General features: G+C 36.9%; 2 protein-coding genes and 3 non-coding genes across 5 annotated transcripts; 1 reads left to right on the forward strand and 4 right to left on the reverse strand.

The window, feature by feature from the left end:
• Nucleotides 1-4,377, reverse strand: rps12 (ribosomal protein S12). Its single transcript, XM_036591594.1, has 6 exons — nt 4,281-4,377; nt 4,111-4,157; nt 2,640-2,756; nt 2,022-2,124; nt 1,057-1,158; nt 1-91 (listed from the first exon to the last, which is right to left on the reverse strand). Exons 2-6 carry the CDS (start codon nt 4,122-4,124, stop codon nt 29-31), a joined length of 399 nt encoding a protein of 132 aa, XP_036447487.1. The 5' UTR covers nt 4,125-4,157; nt 4,281-4,377; the 3' UTR covers nt 1-28.
• Nucleotides 1,864-1,945, reverse strand: LOC118823131. The gene has a single exon (XR_005008509.1). It is a non-coding gene; the product is annotated as a small nucleolar RNA SNORD100 (small nucleolar RNA).
• On the reverse strand, nt 2,196-2,280 carry LOC118823132. Its single transcript, XR_005008510.1, has one exon. It is a non-coding gene; the product is annotated as a small nucleolar RNA SNORD100 (small nucleolar RNA).
• LOC118823126 lies at nt 2,845-2,921 on the reverse strand. Its single transcript, XR_005008504.1, has one exon. It is a non-coding gene; the product is annotated as a small nucleolar RNA SNORD101 (small nucleolar RNA).
• Nucleotides 4,378-7,120: 2,743 nt separating the features above from the next.
• zgc:153284 (uncharacterized protein LOC751696 homolog) lies at nt 7,121-12,075 on the forward strand. Its single transcript, XM_036591596.1, has 3 exons — nt 7,121-7,321; nt 8,999-9,166; nt 11,919-12,075. Exons 1-3 carry the CDS (start codon nt 7,277-7,279, stop codon nt 11,979-11,981), a joined length of 276 nt encoding a protein of 91 aa, XP_036447489.1. The 5' UTR covers nt 7,121-7,276; the 3' UTR covers nt 11,982-12,075.
• The last annotated feature ends 8,226 nt before the right edge of the window (nt 12,076-20,301 follow it).

A 20,301-nucleotide genomic window follows, 5' to 3' on the forward strand; every position in this document is an offset into this window, starting at 1 on the left:
TTCTTTTCAAAACAGTTTATTCAGCGCCTTATTTCTTAGATTTGAAGTACTCCTCAATGACATCCTTGGCCTGAGATTCTTTGCCGTAGTCCTGCAAAAAGGAAGATAAGACTTAGCACAGGCTTTAAGGAGGACATACAACAAGCAAACCCCCCCAACTCCAATACAAGCATTTACTGTCAATGCTTCCAAGTTAAAAATCATCAAAACACATGTCCATCAAGGCAAACTCTAAGCTCAATACACTGAGTTGTTCAAGATTTATGAAAATGAAAACTAGAAACAAGTCTACTGCATTTACAAAAGACATTTGTTTAGAAGACGCACCAATTACAAACATTAGAACACATCTCAATCATCTGTAATTACTTTTCAAAGCTGACAGGACGTAAATTGTATTTTAGGGCGGAGGTCTCCAAACCTAGACCTCAAATCCAGTTCCTGCTTTTTATAATCATTGGTAGGTATGACACCAGGAGCCATCAATTATATTAACCATTCAGTTAACTATCAGTGATTACTAGGACTGGAAACTAAATTAAAACTGTTGGATTCTGAAGAGCTCTATAGGGCTTCCAAGCCACCCAACAGTTTATAAAAAAAAAAACACAAATAACACACAAACATAAAACAAACAAGAACTTCATATTTCAGCAACACACAACTGCATACCAGTCCATATTTAAACCCACAGTACAATTCAGCCGTAGTATTCCCCACAGCATGAATTCAGCAGCATCCTTTACAATCTTTGCTTGCCATTAGGCTGACAACTTCATGATCTACTACAAATCACTCTGCCTTTTATTACTGAAAGCCACCAGTTCACTTGTTGCCCTTCAAGGAACCTCAAAGATCATGTTTAGATAATGAGGCTCGTGATTCAGGCTCTTTTTCTTGCCAGGATGAAAACAAACAGCCACGTGACATAGGATGCCAGTGCCTGGACTCGTCCTGGCTAAAACAATGTTGTACACTAATAAGTATAATAAAATGTCCTGAAGTGTCAATATCTGTTTCTCAATGATATTAATTGCAATCGTTTATAGATCTTACCTTTACGACCACACAGCTGCAGCCCACCACCTTGCGGGGTTTTCCCTCTCTGTCAATCTTGCACAGGCCAACCCACTCACCAAGCTTCTTGTTATCATCCACCTGTAGACAGCAAGGGAACCATGAGCACCATTTAGAATTGCTGTCCACAATGAATATTCATAAGAACCCTTCAGTCTGACAAGTTTCCCTTCGGCTAATAAGGTTTGATTTACCCGAGTGTTGCGCCCAAGTACCCCATAACACCCCCATCATGTCTTCTCATTTTTTTTATGCAAACTCCAGCCATTTCTCCATATGGCTACCATGTACTGCGCCAAAAGACCTTCACAGCACCCAGCATTTGCAACTCTTCGCAAAACTCATCGCAGATGAAAACTGGTGCACATGGACGCGAGGACGGCCAATCAGAATACAACTGAAAATGAATAGTTGCGGCCTGTTTAGCATGGCCTGGATTCTTTCACTGGCTCCAAGTGTTTTGAGGCCAACTCCAGCCTCATGAATCCTGTATCCGTCATTGCTTATTCTCTCACTTGCTAGACAGCACTTGGCAGATGCATTTCCAGTTGAGTAATTACATATGAATAACAACCATTCCATTTACACTTAACATGGTCAAGATCTGTTGGAGGTCACATTTAGTTTTCCGTTAATATGCGTGCTTCACCAACATTAAGACTGCTCTGCATGTAATTCAAGCTATATCAGGAGACAAACTGATAGCAAGTACATTAAAAGCAGAACCCAAATCATGATAACCCTTAAATTCTAAACAATCTTAACATGTAACTAACTACGAGGCACTGTGTCTCAGCAATAATTGGGTAACAAAGGCAATATCCTCACTGGATTCAGTAGAGGGAGCCAAGTTGTCATCACAGACACAAAAGCCAGCAGGTGCCTCTCACAATGCACTTAACTGTGCAGCAACTTCAAAAAAAGGAGAACACAATTTTCTTTACCTTGATGAGGTTGATCTGATGCTCAGCACAAAGGGCCTCCACCAGCTTGACATACATGGGCTCATCACAGTTAGCAGCAAGGACGCACAGATGAGCCTGGCGCCTGGCAGAAAGAAACAATGAAAACTTAAAACCTCCAGCCAGTTCACAGCACAAATATCACTGTCCATGGCTAGTATCTCAGAAAGCAATTGGGTAACGAATGGCAGATATCCTCAGAGACTTCAGTAGAGGGAGCCAAATTATCATCATAGATACAAAGTTTGCACTAGGGCTGCAAAAAATTGTTAAATGCTACTGCAATCTGTGCAATACTGATCAATGATAACCCTAAATGAGCCGACTAACCAATCAATTTTCATTGTGTACTACAAGCATCCTGACCAATTACATTGCATGGTGAGTTTGAGCGTATTGATCAAAGTATTTCAAATCCAGCAAGTCAAAATAATGCAGGACAATCTTGAACCAGGTCATTGTCACCAATGCTATTTTAATAAACAAGCTTATTGCAATAACAGTATACAGCAATATAACTGATGCCAATTATTTTGTTTATATCATGCAGCCCTAATGTGCAAATTCACACACAGCACAACCAAAAATGAAGCATCTTACTTGTCCAGAGCCTTGGCAGCCTCACGGATACCGCGGGCAAGCCCGTCGTGGATGAGTGCGGTCTTCAGCACTTCAGGCAGGGCGGTGTTCACATCCATCACTCCTCCGGCAGCAATGCTACAGCAACAAGTCCCAAAAACAAACAAAACAGTAGTGTGAACAAGACATTTCACTTGCAGTGCAAATCCAGCAAAGGTTAACATCGGCTTATCAGACTGCGTGTATCACTCATAGATGGAGTGAAGGGGATTCCGACTAAAGATTAGATATCATCATTGCAGCCGATGTTTGGGTCAAGGTTTTACGATTTAAAAAAAAAAAAAACTATTTAGTCCACACTTAGGCTTAATATGGATCTGGATGAATACAGAACTAACTCACTCAAGAAAAGCTTAATGGTCCCTATATGTAAAAAGTATACCTTTATATGGCTGCTCTCATCAGGTCATGGCCTTAACCCAAAAACAAATACCTAGATTACTATCCTGGTAAGCATAAAAATGTGCCCTTTCACTTTCTACAAAACCGGGAAACATCTCAAAAGTCCTTAAGGCAGAAAAGCACTTCACCTGTCAAAAATCCTTCATCACCACAATACTGTTGTGCATGCAAGCAACACAGTTCTAATACTGTCATCTCGAGTGTCCACAAGTATAACTGGGGTGGTATTGTGCATGAAGTACTTCTTGATTTACATGCAATTTTCTCACTGTAATTCAGCTTCTATAGCGACATACACAGTCCAACACCTTTCAGTACTAAGCTTTTAGGGCTTACAGCAGTCACTCTTGCATATTAACCACTTGACATTACAATACAAATTAAGTGCCTACATAATCAAATACATTATGTTGAGTGGAAATGCATCAAATTGAAGAGCTCATCTGAAAGCCAGCCCAAAACCAAGATTCTTTTTTTAACCATTTCAAAATATATAGAGAATGAGCTCACAACTGTGAAAAAATGCTAAAACAATTCAGCAATGCACTTAATGTTGGTAAACAGACGTTATATGTATGAAAGTAATACTGGAAGGGTCCTACTGGAATCATTTCATGCTTCAACAGTTCTTAATATTGTGAAACTGTTAGGATGTCAAGCTTTTAACAGCTGCAGAACCATTTTCGGTACTTTATAACTTGTAACACGTTCGCCATCGATGCTAAAAAAAAATAACCATGCAAAGAACCATTCAAGTATGAAGCTGTTCTAGACAGAACTCAGTTCTATAAAGAACCGTCGCCTTTACTGAAGACCCCTTGGAGAAACACCTTTGAGCGGCTAGTCTTCTACAGCTAGGCTAGTTTTCACTTTAAATGTTTTTCACCCCGTTTTAAAGGCAAAACCTTCGTTGTGTCTGCACTGAACATTAAAGAGAGGATTCTACACTCCTAAGTGTGAAACTGAGGTGGATATGAACCCAAACAGAACCGACCCGCGGCTCTCTGGACTATGTTGAAGTCACGCTTACCCTTCCTCGGCCATTGAAGATTAGCGATGGATGGTGGACTTAAAATTCTGAAATGGGAGCACAGACAGAAAGATATATTAGTATTTGTACGTTCTGAGGGGCTTCGGGACAGTTTTAATGAAGGATGGTGAATATTGGGGTCGGATTCAGCGACAGACTCAAAAACTCACCCGATCCTCCCTCTGACTGTGGGTAAAGAGGACGTCACACCGGCGACAACGTTGCTTTATGCCTAAGAGGACCCGACGGTGTCCGTAACAATGCCTGAAAATGTAGCCTCAATTTATTTTTTTGCCAAACACTTTTATTCCCATTTTACACCACCTGAGTCTTCTTGTTCCCACCATGTACATGTCTGTTTGACTTTCTTCCGTGAATATGAAAAAAAAACAGCAGTGTGTTTTACAGCAACGTCAGAAGTGTAAGGTTTGTATTCACCACTAGGCGGCGCCCTCGCTCGCATCAAAGTCTTCGAGCTGAACTCAACTTCGTGTTCGCCAGTTTCTTGTTCAACTTTTCTCGTTCCACCTTAACCTGTGTAGTTGTTACGTTCTGGCGCCGAAATACAGCGGTCACGTTCTGAAGCGTCCTCATGGAACTGCTGCACCATTTAAGGTGGAACGGAAAATTCAAACCAGAAGCTGGAGAATAGATAGCCAACTTCTGCTTCTGAATTCAGTTATGAAGACAGACATACAGATAGATAGATAGATAGATAGATAGATAGATAGATAGATAGATAGATAGATAGAAAAAAAGAGAATTCCACCTTTTTTTTAAAATGACTACATATTTTAATAGTTGAGATGTAAACAGAGACATTCAGAGTGGTTTGATATGTGAAATGGTCCGTTGTAGAGAAGCTCACTGATTCTGATTTCTTTAGTGGTCGTGATCGGAACCAGGGATCTACAGGGGTCTACAACAGAAATATAGCCATTTTAGAATTCAAAAACACCAGTGAACCTACTTTGGGTTTTTTATATGTGTGGTAGTGGTAAATGTGAAAAAAATAGTTATCTTTGGGGATCAGTTTGCCTTACAACACCATGCATATGCGCGTATCTACATATGTACCTCTCCACCATGAAATGAGATATATATTTTACACCAAAGTCTTTTAAACAAAATCTTTTAGAGGCATTAAACGCTTCAGATGTCTGGCTCATAGTACCACCACTGCAACTAAGTGTCTATTCAAACCACTCTGAATAACTATTTAATAATGCAATTCTAAAAATTGGTGGAATTCTCTTTTTAAAAAGGTACTATAGAGAGCCCATCATCAAAAATTGATATAAAACACACATTTTATAAGCAAAGAACAGCCATTTAATAATGCTTGACAAAACTACAGCCTTAATATTTATGGGGAGCAATTTATGCCATTATAGGTTTCATGACCTTTTTTGGTGCATTTGATTTTAAAATGCAGCCACAATGTTGATGTGACTTTTTAAACTCAGAACACAAGGGCTACAGTGACTTCTAACAAAATACCATTTATTCTCGTTCAGCACACATACAGCAACTTAATTGCACCATTTGTTGTCATTGGCTGACAAACACAACAAAGCAGCTGAACCTGAACTCACCCTAAACACATTTTTTTAAAAGGATGGGTCCTCCTACACAAGCAAGGCATGCAGCCCATGATCTTCCTGCTCTTGGTAATTTAATGAGTATCCTTACCCTCTTGAAGCTGTCCTGTTAATAAGCGAGTGAGTAGTCAGCCTTGCACAGAAACCAAGAGACTTCTTACATGTAGATACTTAGCAAAGAAGATTCTTTAAAGATGCTTTAGTAAAGGCAATGGTTTTATTTAGAACCTTAAGTTCTTCATAGAACAATTTTGTGCTTAAAGGATTCTTTGCATGGTGAAATGGTTCTTCCGATTGGTGGAGAATGTTTATGGTTCTGCTATTGTTATAATGTCAAGCTTGTTAAAATAGAGGAATCTTTTTTGGTGCTATGTAGAACAATTTTCTCAAAAGTTCTATATAGAACTATTTACACTCTTTAAAAAGATGGCTCTTCAAGGGTTCTTTAGTAAAGAAAGTGGTTCTAAATAGAACCATGAACACTCAAAGAACCCTTTGCATGATTAAAGGGTTCTTTGCATCATGAAATCGTTCTTCAGGTTGATGGAGAATGTGCTGTAGATGGTTTCATATAGAAAGCTTGACACTGTAACAATAGAAGAACGCTTTTGGATGCTATATAGAACCCTTTTCAAAACATTCTATATAGAACCATCTAGCACACATTCTGAAGAACCCTTTCACGATGCAAAGAACCCTTTAATCATGTAAAGGGTTCTTTGAGTGTTTATGATTCTTCATAGAACTTTTTTACTGAAGAACACTTGAAGAACCTTTTTTTAAGATTGCACAACACATTCTCCAACAATCTGAAGAATCAGTTCACCATGCAAAAAAGAATTTAAGCATGAAATGGTTATATATAGAACATGTGGTTCTATAGAGAACTCATGGTTCTAAATAGAACCATTCCCTTTACTAAATAACCCTTAGAGAACCATCTTTTTTCAGTCTGTAGCTTAAGTGTGTTATCTTAGCATGAGGGTTATGATTCTAAGATTATCTGTTTTTTAGAGTTTTTAGGGAAAAGAAAAAGCTTCTTGTGTCAATTTGAGCATTGTTTTAATGCAGACAGTGCTTGAGCCTATAAGTAAGTAGGTGGCTTATATTAGTGCTGCATTTTATGTGCTTAATCTGCAGATATTTACAGGCCTAAAGAATGGATTTAGTTTACTTAGCAGACACATATGAGCTTAAAAGCTCTGACTGCTAGCTACAAGCTACTTTAAATAGGTCTGAGGGTCATTGTGAGCAGCACATTATACATTTTCTGGGACAAGCAATAAAAACAGCTTATGTTTGCCTCAGAGTTTTTACACCAGTGTGGCAGTCAAGCTCAGGCTTGTTAACAGATAAACTTACGGGAGGGGTGTGGGCATATGTGTCTATGGATCTGTGTCTGTGTACACACATGAGGTGTGGCAGACAGGTGAGCCATGTCAAAACTCGCCTACCTGGTCCTGGAGTAGTGCTGTGGTCACAAGTACAGTTTTACTAGCTCAGCTTCAGTCTACAGCTACAGTCACACGCGCTGGGTCACTCCACACCATTCTTCTCACTGCACAATGTCTATTGTAGTCTACTTCAGCAGTGCCGGTGGCTCTAGAGAGGTACAGTATCAATCTGTTTTACTCCATTCACTCCCTATAGACTGTCACATGTAGCCTAGCATAGGCCTAGTTTTGCCTCTTTACTTGCATAAAATATGGATATGCTCACTCTGTTCTCAGTCAACAATGATTTGCTTTAATGCACCATATATTAATGTTCTTGATTCACTGCCTTGATTCTTGAATCACAGCTTTGCATTTGCTGTCAGTCCTGTGAAGCAGGTTTAGTCAAAAGACAAATCAGCTGATTCTAACACCGGAAAGGAATTTAAAGGAAAGTGGAATAAAAAAAAACATTTCTGCGTAATTAGATTATTAAGATGTAAACAAAAAGAGTGGTTTGATGTAAAATGCATTCTAGAGAAATGGACCTAAATGTAACAAAACATGGGAATTATTCGCAGTGCTGGTGATACGAACCAGACGTCTGAAAAATGTAATGCAGCTCAAAGCTACCTCACATATTGCTACTACATAAAAAATTGGTTACAAGTACTCTGCCTGATGCCTTAAATATTCTTTCATGATAGTTTTTCTATAATATTTTGGTCTAAAATCTATTTTTAAGAAATCTATTAATGGGAAAGATGTTCATGCAGGGTGTTGTAAGGCAAAATAGTGACCAAAGAAAACTTTTTTTTTCCAATTTGTAACATATTTGGTCAATTTGGATGGTAAATAAAATGGCATTGTACAGATTGCACCCCCCGGTTCCTATTACCACCACTGTAATGAAAATCACATCAAAGCGCTCTGATCGACTTTGTTCACTTTGTTTCAATCTCAGCATTTGAATTATGCAGAAACTCAGTGGAATTCCCTTTTAATGTTCTGTGAACAATCACTTTGAATTACGTTTATGTAAGAAATGTGCTATATGGGTCATTCTCCATTTGGAGTGGGAATTCAGGTGGATACCTTTTTAAAAATCAATTTCTTTCATCCCAAAACTAAATAATCTGAGATGCTTCCTTTCTGATAAGCCTTGACCCAAAGATGCAGTTCAACAGAGCTGAAGATACTATGTTAAAATGTAACATAAGCGTCCTGAAAACACCAGTGACCAAAATCTCTGTGACAAATGATTTTTTAAAATAAAATACATATTTTAATGATATAAACAGTAAACATCAATCTGTTTTATACAAATTCCTAACTTAAACCTCTTAAAAATATTATTTTATATTAAAATGGTTTCTGAAATATGGAAAACTGGTTATGTAATGAGCTGTTTTACATATGCAGAGTGACTATGAAACAGGACAAAAAAAAGAAAAATCAGAGAAATCATAAGGGAAAAGTATGATTTAATCTTAGGTCAAATGTGTAAATGTACATACAGACTTCTGGAGCTGTGCCTAATATTTTAAGCATCTTTTTGAGCCCTGTAACCTTTGTGACATGGTTTCTCACTCCAAATGGAGAAAGACCTATATAAAAAAACTTGCAAAGTACAGATTAAATTTCCCTGATTTTCCTAACTTACCCTTAAATGTAGCAAGATGTGAGAATTGTTCACAGTGCTGGTGATAAGAACCAGATTAGACACGGTTCAGATTAGACACGGTTTGTTAGCAAAGTGTTAAAACTTGCTAAGTCTAGATCTTTCCTGCTAGTCAGTAGGTCTGTGGTGAGGTCAGGTTAATTAATATCTCTCCTCTCTGAATCATATCTCAGGTGAAGCGGCAGCAGAATGAAATTTTCCATTTTCTGGATGGGAAGAAAATCATATATCGCACGCTGGACATCACCCAGAGCTCGGACTTGAAGGACGAGATGAGGAAGAAAGTGGGGAACCCCTTAGCTATGCCCCCTCAGGTCTTTAATGGAGATAAATACTGCGGGGTGAGTGTCTTACACTAATGTTCACACTAAAGCAAGCAAGTATATTGTGCTTTTGTGGCATTCACTGAGTGTGTTCATCATACACCACAGAGTACACTTTAAAAAACATACTTTATTCAAAGGTGCACATCATTTCCACATGAATAAAATATATTACATTTCTGGATCAGACAGGGCCGGGTTGGGACTCGTTTTTGGACAGGGAGTTAAAATATATATATAAAAAATAGCCTAATATTACCTTTTTAGGTGGTTAACCTGATAGCCCCAGTCATAACTTAAATTTCAGATACCAAAAATGTCTTAGGGGTCAGGGGACAGATTGAAGGGCCCATAATATACTTTTTTCTCACATTTTATATTTTTTATATTTGTGATAATATTTGTCTTTTTTTCGTGACCATTTTCCAACCTCCCTTTATCCTTTGCAATGAAGTCGGCTGCTGTTGTTACTGTGCCTTTAAGACTGATATATGTAAATGATCTCTGTTCTGGTTGGTTGTCCTGCATTGGACCTCATTCAAAAAAGAAGTCCAGGCTGAAACACTCCATATGACTTCAGCGTGTATAGGCAGAGCTGAATGGCTGTAGGCTGAATACGCTCATATATGTAAATGTGTTGATTTTCGTGATATCACAAAAACAATTAAAAAAATGGACTAGATTTGCAGCTTAGTTTTCATATATGGATCTGTGGACTGCACAGAGATTGGTACATTTTGTAAGTGTTTACATACTACATCAAACTCTTTTTTTTAAGAAAGCAAGGAATAGTCAGTTGTGTGGGAAATAGGCCCTTTAAGCAAATTAGATTTCTTTCTGAACCGTGCTTTAACTTTTAATGGTAGACGCTCATTTGTTTCAGTCAAATACTGCTCACAACTGAATCATGCTAGGGAGGGAGGCAAATGTAGTATCTTGCCTAGTTGCTCTTATTGGTGTTGCTCTGGTGTTGATCATTTAGTTTTCACTGTCGTGATGTGTTTTCTATGAGTATTGTCAGTACTAATAGACATGCTTTGTGGATATTACCAGCAGCCTGTAGAACCTGTAGAACACAGAAAACTCTGCTAAGGGCGGTAAAACTTATTTTAGAAAGGGCGTGTGCATATTTCAGAGTGTTTGACAGCTATTACATAAAAGTACGTCCCTTTAAGCAAACATAACAGAAAGCAAAATTGATTCCATTAAAAAACAAAGGAAAGTAACCTCTCACTCAGTGCTGGAATTTGAATAAAGTGCACACACACACACAGAGACAAAGTGCTAGTGACTAGAACCAAGATTAATCAGGCATTTCCTGGAATGCATTTTGGTCTCACCATTAAAGGCCTCAGCCAGTTTCCCTCCCCTCTGTTCAAACCTATATTTTCTCTGACTCTGATCTGCTTCATCACTCACAATGGAATGCACTCGGTTAATTTGAAACAAAGAACCCAGTGATCTCACAAACTACACTGCAGACTGAAACAGCATTGAATGTACTGGATTCAAATATGTACATTAGGGATGTGTAAGCAGATCAAGGCCAATCTTAGTGTGTTTAAATGGTTTGTGTATCTGCTATATTAAACCCGATTCTTTTCCAATCCTGTTTTTCTTTTCTGTGCTCCAACTACACCACAGCTGAGAGGACATTATCCACAGCCTGGAGAAGTGAGGCCTGTTTTCAGAAGATAACAAAGCAGTCTCAAAGTCTAGAGTTTGGAACTAATTTTAATGAATGAAAACATTTACTGCCAGTGTTTGACCCAGTAGCCTTTCATCTAAACCAGAGGACTTTATAACAAACCTCAAATCTAGTTGACAGCCCTGGAATTTGTAATTATTTATAGGTAGCCAATCAGTTGCATCAACACCTCATTTAACTGCTAGTTAACACAAAATCCAGGATCAGAAATCAGAGTTAAGATCCAGATTTGAAGACAAAGGTTCATTGGAACCTAAAATGCAGCATGAGACTATACACTCAGAATCTATTTTTCTCCAGTTGTTGCCAGCAACATGCCAACAGAAATATGAAACACACTCTCACCACCTTTTCACTTGCAAGTCTCGACATAGAGTCTCATAAATAGTCCAATAGTTTGGAAGTTACTGGTAATCTGGTAGGAAAAACTGGTAGAAAAAAAACAAAAACAACATATCAGTATATGTCTCATAATGCACACATTAAAAGCAAAGTCATTTTACTTTATTATTAATTTTTCCAAAAAAAAAACACAAAAACAAAAAAACGTATAGTCAAATGCAAAAGTTTGCTCAAACCTGTCAAACAAAATGTTTTCTTGATTTTCTAAGTGAAAATAAATAAATTTTTATGCAAAAAATGCTCTTTTAATGCAAAAAATAAAACATAAAATGTGGCCTGTGCAAAAGTTATGGCACATTATTATACATATTATACATATTATATATTATGTACATATTTGATATAATAAGTGTAGTGTATTACATTATTCAGTGTGGAGGAGCTGATTCATTAGATCCTCTCTTTCTTTGAGCACAGCTCTGATCTTTAGGCTCATTTGTTTATGACGCCTAAAACAATTCATACTTGTCAAACTTACCCAACAGTGAAATCAGCACATGCAAACTACGCAGCTCAAACACCAAATCAGCTTCACCTTGCACTAAAGAAGATGTTAATAACAAGTAGTGAGGAAGTCTCGCAGGTATGCTTGTATTGATGTATGCTGGCCTGGTGTTTCGCCTTTCTGACGCTTTCTCCCCTCTCTTTGTGGATCTGCAGGACTATCAGGCGTTCTTCAATGCAATAGAAGACGGCAAACCAGAGACATTCTTCAAACTATAAGGCCAAAAGAGGATTCCTTCATCAGTGTATCTTTGTGCAATAGACATAAAAGCTCAAAATGCCACATGAATAATAAATTTATATATGAAATTGATTTGCTGTAGTGGATATCTGTCTGATTTAAGAACAAACATTTAATGTGATTAACCATTTTTCCTCACTTACAACATTTATTTGATTTTATGTACCAAAGACTGTCATAATTCACTTTTACATGACCATTTTCCCACTTCTCGTTATCCCTCTTTTTATCCCTCATATATGTAAAAGAGCTCTATTCTGATTGGCTGCCCTGCCTGTATTCTGCCTAATTCTAAAAGAAGTCTAAGCTAAAACACTCCTTATAACTTCAGTGTGAATGGGCGGAGTTAAACCACAGTAGGCTAGCCACAGGTTTTTGTGACATCACAAAAGCAAAGAGTTAAAAACTGCTGTTTTTTGCAGCTTAGTTTCTATAAATGGACTAATGGACTGTATGGACTGGGGAGTGATGTACACTACGTACTACATTACATGCTTCAATTATGCTTTTACATTGTAAAATAGTTTGAAAAATTATGTTGTTTCCTTAGATGCTTAAAGGAAACTCATTTCAGTTTTTAAAACAATGATGACCACTCATATTAGTTGTGCACTTGGCAAAATATTCCAAAATCATTCAAAAAAATCATCAAGTGTACCACATGCCCATGAAGAAAAAAGCAGAAAATCTCACTCCAGACATACATCTGTGTCTGATCTGTCAGAAGAAACTTAGCTGTATTGAAAACAAGACACTCATCAATTCCTGTACACACTTAAAAAAGATGGTTCTTCAAGGCTTTTTTAGTAAAGAAAATGGTTGTATATAGAACTATGAACACTCAAGAACACTTTGCGTGATTAAAGTGTTCTTTGCATCATGAAAGGGTTCTTCAGATTGATGGAGAACATGTTATATGTATGGTTCTATATGAACCTGGAATGGGATCTTGACATTGTAACCTTTTTGAAATGATCAAGCTTGACCTTGTAACAATAGAAGAACCCATTTTGGTGCTATATAGAAGCCTTTTCAAAACGGTCCTCAAGAACTCAAAATGCAAAGAACCCTTTAATCATGTAAAGAGTTCTTTGGGATCTTTTGTAAGAATGTACAGTTTTCTTTCATTTAGGCTATACAGCCACCTGCTCTGAAATTTATCTGATCCAAACATGACTTCCACATGAATAAAATACAGGGTATCCCAAAAAAAATTGTCATAATTTCGTAGTCTAATAACATAGCCAATTCTTCCTCAAATTATCTCAAATTTTAACAAAATGTGTAAAAACTAACCAAGTTTAATTTTTATTTTTTATTTTTTTTCAGGTTGAAGAATGGCATTCACTAGAAATGAAAAGGCATTTTGTGTGTTAGAATATGCTCAAACACAGTCAAACAAGAGTGTGCAGCGTGCATTTTTGAGAAAATGTAATAAAAATGCACCAACTGGAAAGCAGATTTGGACATGGCACAAAAAATTAAAAAAGCAAAGCTGTCTGTGCAGGGCAAAGGGATCTGGATGACCACCAGTATCGGTGTTCTATTACATTTATTACAATATTACATTTGTGAAGCTTTGTGAAATCGGTTACAAAATCTACATCCCCCTAAATTTCTTGTTCAGATTTTGACAAATAAATCTTGTATTGTTCAACATGAAGCCTATTTTGCCTAGGACATGTAGTTACTCAGATATTCACATCTCAAATAATGTGAATTTTTTGGGGATACCCTGTATATTACTTCATTACAGTTATGACCAGGCCTGCAGTACTGATTGGCCTGGTGAGTTGCTTGTGACAAAAGCAGGTTTCATGATGTTGTGGAGGAGATGTTTAAAGGAGAATCAGAATGAATGATCTAATCTTAATCTCAGTTTTATCAACTTTATCAAAAATAAATAAATAAAATAAAAAACTTGTGGGTTCAGAGAGGAGAGGGCCGAGTAATCCATACATGTCCACTAGATGGCAGCAGAGGACTGTGTTGTGGGGTCCAAATTGGTTCTTTCTTGAATGTATAAATGTATTAACTTCTGTTCTACACCCTGTGGAGTTGCTTATTTTCTATATTGTCAAGTATATTATATTATCATTGACTGTATAAAAATAAGCACACAAAGAAACATCTCAAAAGTGGATCCTATAGGCCATCCTCTAGACGTACTGCCCCCTGCTGGTCAATATGAGTACACCTGTTGGGTGTTGGGGGTTATGGTGCTGGAGATTTTCTCACGCTCTCTGGCTCTCCTTCCTCTTCAGGCTGACGTTGAGTGACCCACATTCAGAAGCACGCAGGACATGAGTGCTTCTGTTATGTAGATCTATCTGCCTAAACATGACTAATTCTCCAGACTGTATAATCCAGACACGTCTACACTGTAAACTCTGACAAATTCTCTTTACTCTTTAAACTGTAGTTTAAGTTTTAAAACTTAATTTGAAGTTGTTTGAAATTATACATGGAGTTGAATACACTCAAACTTTTAACGTTTAACATTAAGTATGTAAGTATTAAGAGTATAAGTATACATACCTAAACCACACTCTTAAAAAAAGGTTCTTCAAGGGTTTCTTAGTAATGAAAATGGTTCTATTTAGAACCATGAACACTTGAAAAAACCCTTTGCAAGATTAAAGGGTTGTTTGCATCATGAAAAGTTTCTTTAGACTGATGGCGAATGTGTTGTTGATGGTTCTATGTAGAACCCTTTTTGAAAGGGTTCTCTATAGCATCAAAAAAGGGTTCTTCTATTGTTAGAAGCCAAAGAACTCTTTTTGGTATTATATGGAACCCCTTTTGCTGAGAGTGTATACACACTTAAAAAGACAGTTCTTCAAGGGTTCTTTAGTAAAAAAATATATATATATATTCTATATGGAGCCATGAACACTCAAAGAACCCTTTGCATGCATCATGAAATGGCTCTTCAGATAGAAAAAACTAATTCTATTGTTACAAGCTTGACATCTTAACAATAGCAGAATGCTTTATTGGTGCTATCTTGAAACCGTTTCAAAAAGGTTCTACATAGAACCATACACAACCCATTCTCCATCAATCTAAAGAACCATTTCACCATGCACAGAACCATTTAAGCATGCAAAGGGTTCTTTGAGTGTTCATAGTTCTATATCTTGCTTAAGAACCCTTTTAAGAGTATACAGCTGCAGAAACTTGAGCTTTTAAGAAGTTGAACTATTACATTGTTTAATTGATTATTTTTCACATCATTGGCATAATTATAATGACAAAATAATAAAAATAACAATAATCTCTTTCAAAAAGAGTTTTCAAAGTTCATACTCCCAAGCCAAGAGAAAAGCTACTGACTTAGCAGCAACTGAAGTTGCTCTGTTACAACTGACTACTAAGCAGAGACACTAAACACACTCATGGTTAGGACACCTAAAATATGTAAAGTGCATTCAGACATATATTTAACTCATATCGCTGTTGTTGGAACAAAACCTTGTATTTCCAAAATGGTAACATTACAGGAGAAGGAAAAAACATACTTTACTTTTAATGTAAGTCAATGGAACCAAACTTTTTTCAAAGCCATTTTGGGCTGTTTTCTGTACACACAATGTAAAGAAAAACAGACATTTTCAAATTATGTCAAAACCTGAAAAATGACAAAAAATGGAGATATGAGGTTTTGTTCCGACAGCGGCAATGTATAACATGTGAATGTGTTCTTTGTTTGAAACTAACTGAAAGAAAAATATGAGCTGATAAACAGAAATCAACTAATTCACTAGGAACTCCACCCTATACTCTGTCATTACATGTCTTTATGAGTTTGTGATCATGCAGTACAAGCACCATGCCTGGATTGAGTGATAACAACTAATAGCAAGAAAATAAGTAATTATAATGGGATTGTTATGTACAGAAAACATCAGGGCTTTCACCGTACGTCCTGCTCACATGTGAAGCACATTGAAAAGTGATACAACATAAGATTTCCTTGATTGAAAAGTCTAGATTATATATACATATCACCAAAAATAAGCAAATTGAAAGACGTTTCTTGATGTTATATATTTCATGATGTGGAAATGATGTGCAAATTGAAATCAATTCAATGCATCACTTTTTTCAGTGTAGTCTATTCTTGCAAGACGTCTTTAAATGAATTAAGTGGCTGTATTCAGTTAAGCACCTAACATTCATAGTCCAATGTGGTAAAGCCTCCAAGGATACATATATGTCTTCACCAAGCATTCAAAATAAGTGTGCATACAGTTTATTATAAAACATTCACCTTTATTAGTCATATAGATTTAGTGAGAAAAATAGACAATTGTAAACTTGAGCATACATGATCTACTTAGAAAGAGGAATGATTCAGTTGGCTTTTGTGTGTGCACACGTGAGAGGGAAAAAGTGAAAAGAAGGAAGACAGAGCAGAGTTTGCATGTCCTTCATGTACAAACATTAAAGGGGAATTCTACATATTTTTCAGAATTTCTGTATAATTCAGTGGTTGAGATGTAAACAAAGTCACGCGGAGTGGTTTGATGTGAAATGGCTCATTTTAGAGAAAGGTACAGGTTCTGATTTCTTTATAATGGTGGTTAAAGAAACCAGGGGTCGCAATGTCTCCAACACAAATATAGCCATTTTATTTACTATCCAAAATAACTAAGCCTACATGTGAGCTATAAGATTACATATGTAATGTTGATGATGGTAAAACTGGAAAGAAAAGTTTTCTTTGAGGAATATTTTGCCTTACAACTCCTGCATGTAACTCTCCACTATTAACATATTTAAAATATGTTTTAGGCCAAAATTTTGACGCAAAGCTTTTGTAAAATTAAAACGTTCATTTAGACATCAGGCAACGTATTTATAACCATTTCGTGTAAAAGCTTTCTGTGAGGGAGCTTTTAGAGCCATTAAATTCTTCAGACTGCTGGTTCCTATCGTCACCACTAAAACAATAGTGTCTCTAGAATGGAGCATCTCACACTGTTCATAAACCATTCTGAATTGCTTTGTTTATGTCTTCATGTACACACAACTACGGAGAAATTGTAAAAATTGGTGTAATTTCTCTTTAATCTAGAACTCATTTAATGAAAGAGAAAAGGGGGGTTGGAAGGGTTGTGGAATAGACAAAGACAAGGGAAGATAGATATGTGTGGAGGATGTGCAGAGTAAACATGACGTATCTTGCACAGAAACATCAAGCAGTTTAGCTTAGATTCACCACAGTAGGATATATACTCCTGTACATAAACACGGCTTTCATTGTCTTTAGGCATCACAGTGTGCTACATTAAACATGCTAGTGCATACACCTGAGAGAGTCTAACCGAGGCAGTGAAAATAGAGAGAGGCTGACCCCTTCGACAACCAGCATTAACATGTGACCTGGATGCACATACAGTGTTTGGAAGAAGTTTGCATTTACATGTGCACTCTCAAAAACAACACATTAAAGGATCGGTCCAGCATTTTTCAACCTAGTCTCTATCTGCCACATCAGCACTGTAATGTTTCAGTGTTTGTTGCAGTGTTTCTTATTTACTAACCTTAAGCTTAATTTGATATAACCATAGTGGTAGTAGCAACAATCATACCTTTTTTAATTTCTTTTTCCTTTTTTGTCAACTTTATTGGCAAATTATTCACTGGATTAACAGACACAGTTGAGGAGTTAACCGCATTTGTGTTTGTTAAGTTGAAACATTAGACAGATTTCAGATGCGCTACTTATTGTTTTCTACAAGCCAAAACCAATGGCATAGCGGTTGATTAACTGGTTGCTTTTTTCCCCTCACTCAGGCATCTTAGGCAACATAAGGATACAATAACAACCCAAAAGTTGTTAGGGGGTCCCCTTATGGCCACAGTATCCTAAGCAACTGCTTATGTTGCTTATTAGATAGAGTTGGCACTGTTGAAGCCAATGGGCAGATGCTTCAGGCTTCTATCATAAGTGTACTTCAAGTCAACTTGTTTTCTGTTCTTTTTCTAGGTCACAGCAAAGTGTGTGGAAATTACTGTCCATGGTAACAGACTGTATGCTATAGATAAGGCAGATAGAGATTAGGTTGAAAAATGCTGGAGTATACCTACAATTAACAACACACTTTTTGGATTATCATCATTTTAAAGACATTTTAAATGTTTTCAAACATTTTAAGGTGTCAGGCCACAAGAACATGGCAAATCTCTGACACAGACTCTGAGAAATATAGCTCCCAAAAAGGGTTCTTTGGAGTGATGTTATAGAAGAACCACTGACTGTTGTAAAGAAAAAAAGATTAAAAATCTGAACAGTGTCTTTGTAAAATAAGATGAGTAAAAACAAAATGTACACATGCTGTTCTTTTTTAAAAAAGAACACATTGCTTGTTGATTGTTTCTTTTTTGATAGTGTGCTATTAAATTTCATACATCCTGATTGCATAGTGGTTGAATCTTTCATTTCGCATCATACCAGCATACCCTCATTAAGATCATACTAAGGCCCTTTGTTCGAGCAGGGGGGTTTGTTTTCAGTTTTGCTTAGTCTCATGGCTGAACCAGGCTTCAGTGTGATGCTGCACACCTCTGGAGATGTTCATTCAAGTCTGATCTCAGTGTAATATGTTTAATCTGAATTCAGTAACGCACATGTTGATGCCAGGTTCAAGAAGGGTCAGAAAGACAGAAGAGTTCAAAGAAAGAATGATATAAAGATACTTCACAAATACAATTCTACATTTAACTACTATCATATAACTATTATTCAGAAGACTGAAGAGAAACTTGCAGCTGAAAAAAGGCAGAGGGTCAATAGCAAAGCTTCCCAACATTTCAGATTTGTCTAATATATATAAACAAATAAACACACATACACACACATATAGATATAGATATCAAACACTAAAGATTTTTTGTAGCAGAGGTGTAGGCAGAGGAAACACAGAGGCAACGTCGGAACATGCAGATTTTGATCTGATTCTGTATTTCCTGTACAGGATCATGCTCCGGGCCTCTGGCCTGAACCCCATTACACATCAAAGTTTTTAAAGGACAGGACTGCAGCAGGAGCCAAAGCTATTTCCCTGTTTGCCTCAGTGAAATACCTTTCTTTATTCCACAGAGGAGTTTCATTTATCTCTCACTAACTCACACTCGCACACACACACATACACACAAAAACACACAGGGACACTTTTTTAGCAACTGGTTGGACAAGCTTTTCAGAATGCTGCTAAAAATCCCAAATATCCTATTCAACATAATACGAAACTGTAGCACATTTTGCTTAGATTGAACACACAACATTGGGCCTCATTCACAAATATCTTTCTAAGTTTCCTCTTAAATGTGTTCTTGAGAAAGGTCCCAAGAAAAAAGCCTACGTCAGATTCATGACGTGTTCTTACACCACAGAATCATTTACACCTTTGTGCTCTTGAGTGTGCAAAGATTCTTTTCTTACCTAAGAACTAATCCTGAATAAGAAAACTTTGGTTAATGTGAGAATCTTTGTGAAAACTGTGTAAGTGGGTTTTAAGAAGAAGAATTTTAAGAAGAAGAAGAATTTTAAGAAGAATTTCTTCTTAAGAACAGTTGGTAAACAAGGCCCGTTGAGGGTTCCAGTTTAAAGTGCTATGCTACAGTCATATGGAAGAGTCTAAACTTCTCTGGTCAAATTAGGTTTTGTTTATGTAAGTGTTCCTCTAAAACAAACAAACTTAAATAAGTGCACAGTATGTTTTTGCTTGTTGAATTTAACACATTAGAAACTTTACTTTTACATAGACATCTTTTTCATACTGCCATTACTGGACAGCTCAACACGCTTGAAGGAGAACACTAACTGACAATTTTGTTACATCACCTAACTCCCAGCCTCAGATGGCTATGGCAATACCAGAAATTACAATCTCCTGACAATGTGGCCAAAACCTAAATGGTTGCACCCTTTGGGAACCACTGAAAAGGGACTTTTACCAATGTTTTGTAAAGCTTGTCCACCTTATAAACAGTTGCTATGTGTGGGCAGAGCATGAATAGGGCAGTTCTTTGTCTCAAGTAATGCTGGCACTTGCCCCAACAAAATCATTCATACATAGAGAAGACAACAAAGCATGGCCTCAGAACACGTATTCAAACTCTTATACTGAATATAGATGATTACAAACATTTTACATTATTTATCATACACTGATTAGAGCCAGATAGTGACACATACATTTAACACAAGTTACGTCGATGTGATCAAGCAGGTCATGCAACAATACAAACATTAAAAAACAAAAGCAACAACAATAAGAGAATCAGAAA

This window comes from Colossoma macropomum, unplaced genomic scaffold, assembly GCF_904425465.1.
Source record: "Colossoma macropomum unplaced genomic scaffold, Colossoma_macropomum, whole genome shotgun sequence".
In the NCBI taxonomy this organism is placed as follows: Eukaryota; Metazoa; Chordata; class Actinopteri; order Characiformes; family Serrasalmidae; genus Colossoma; species Colossoma macropomum.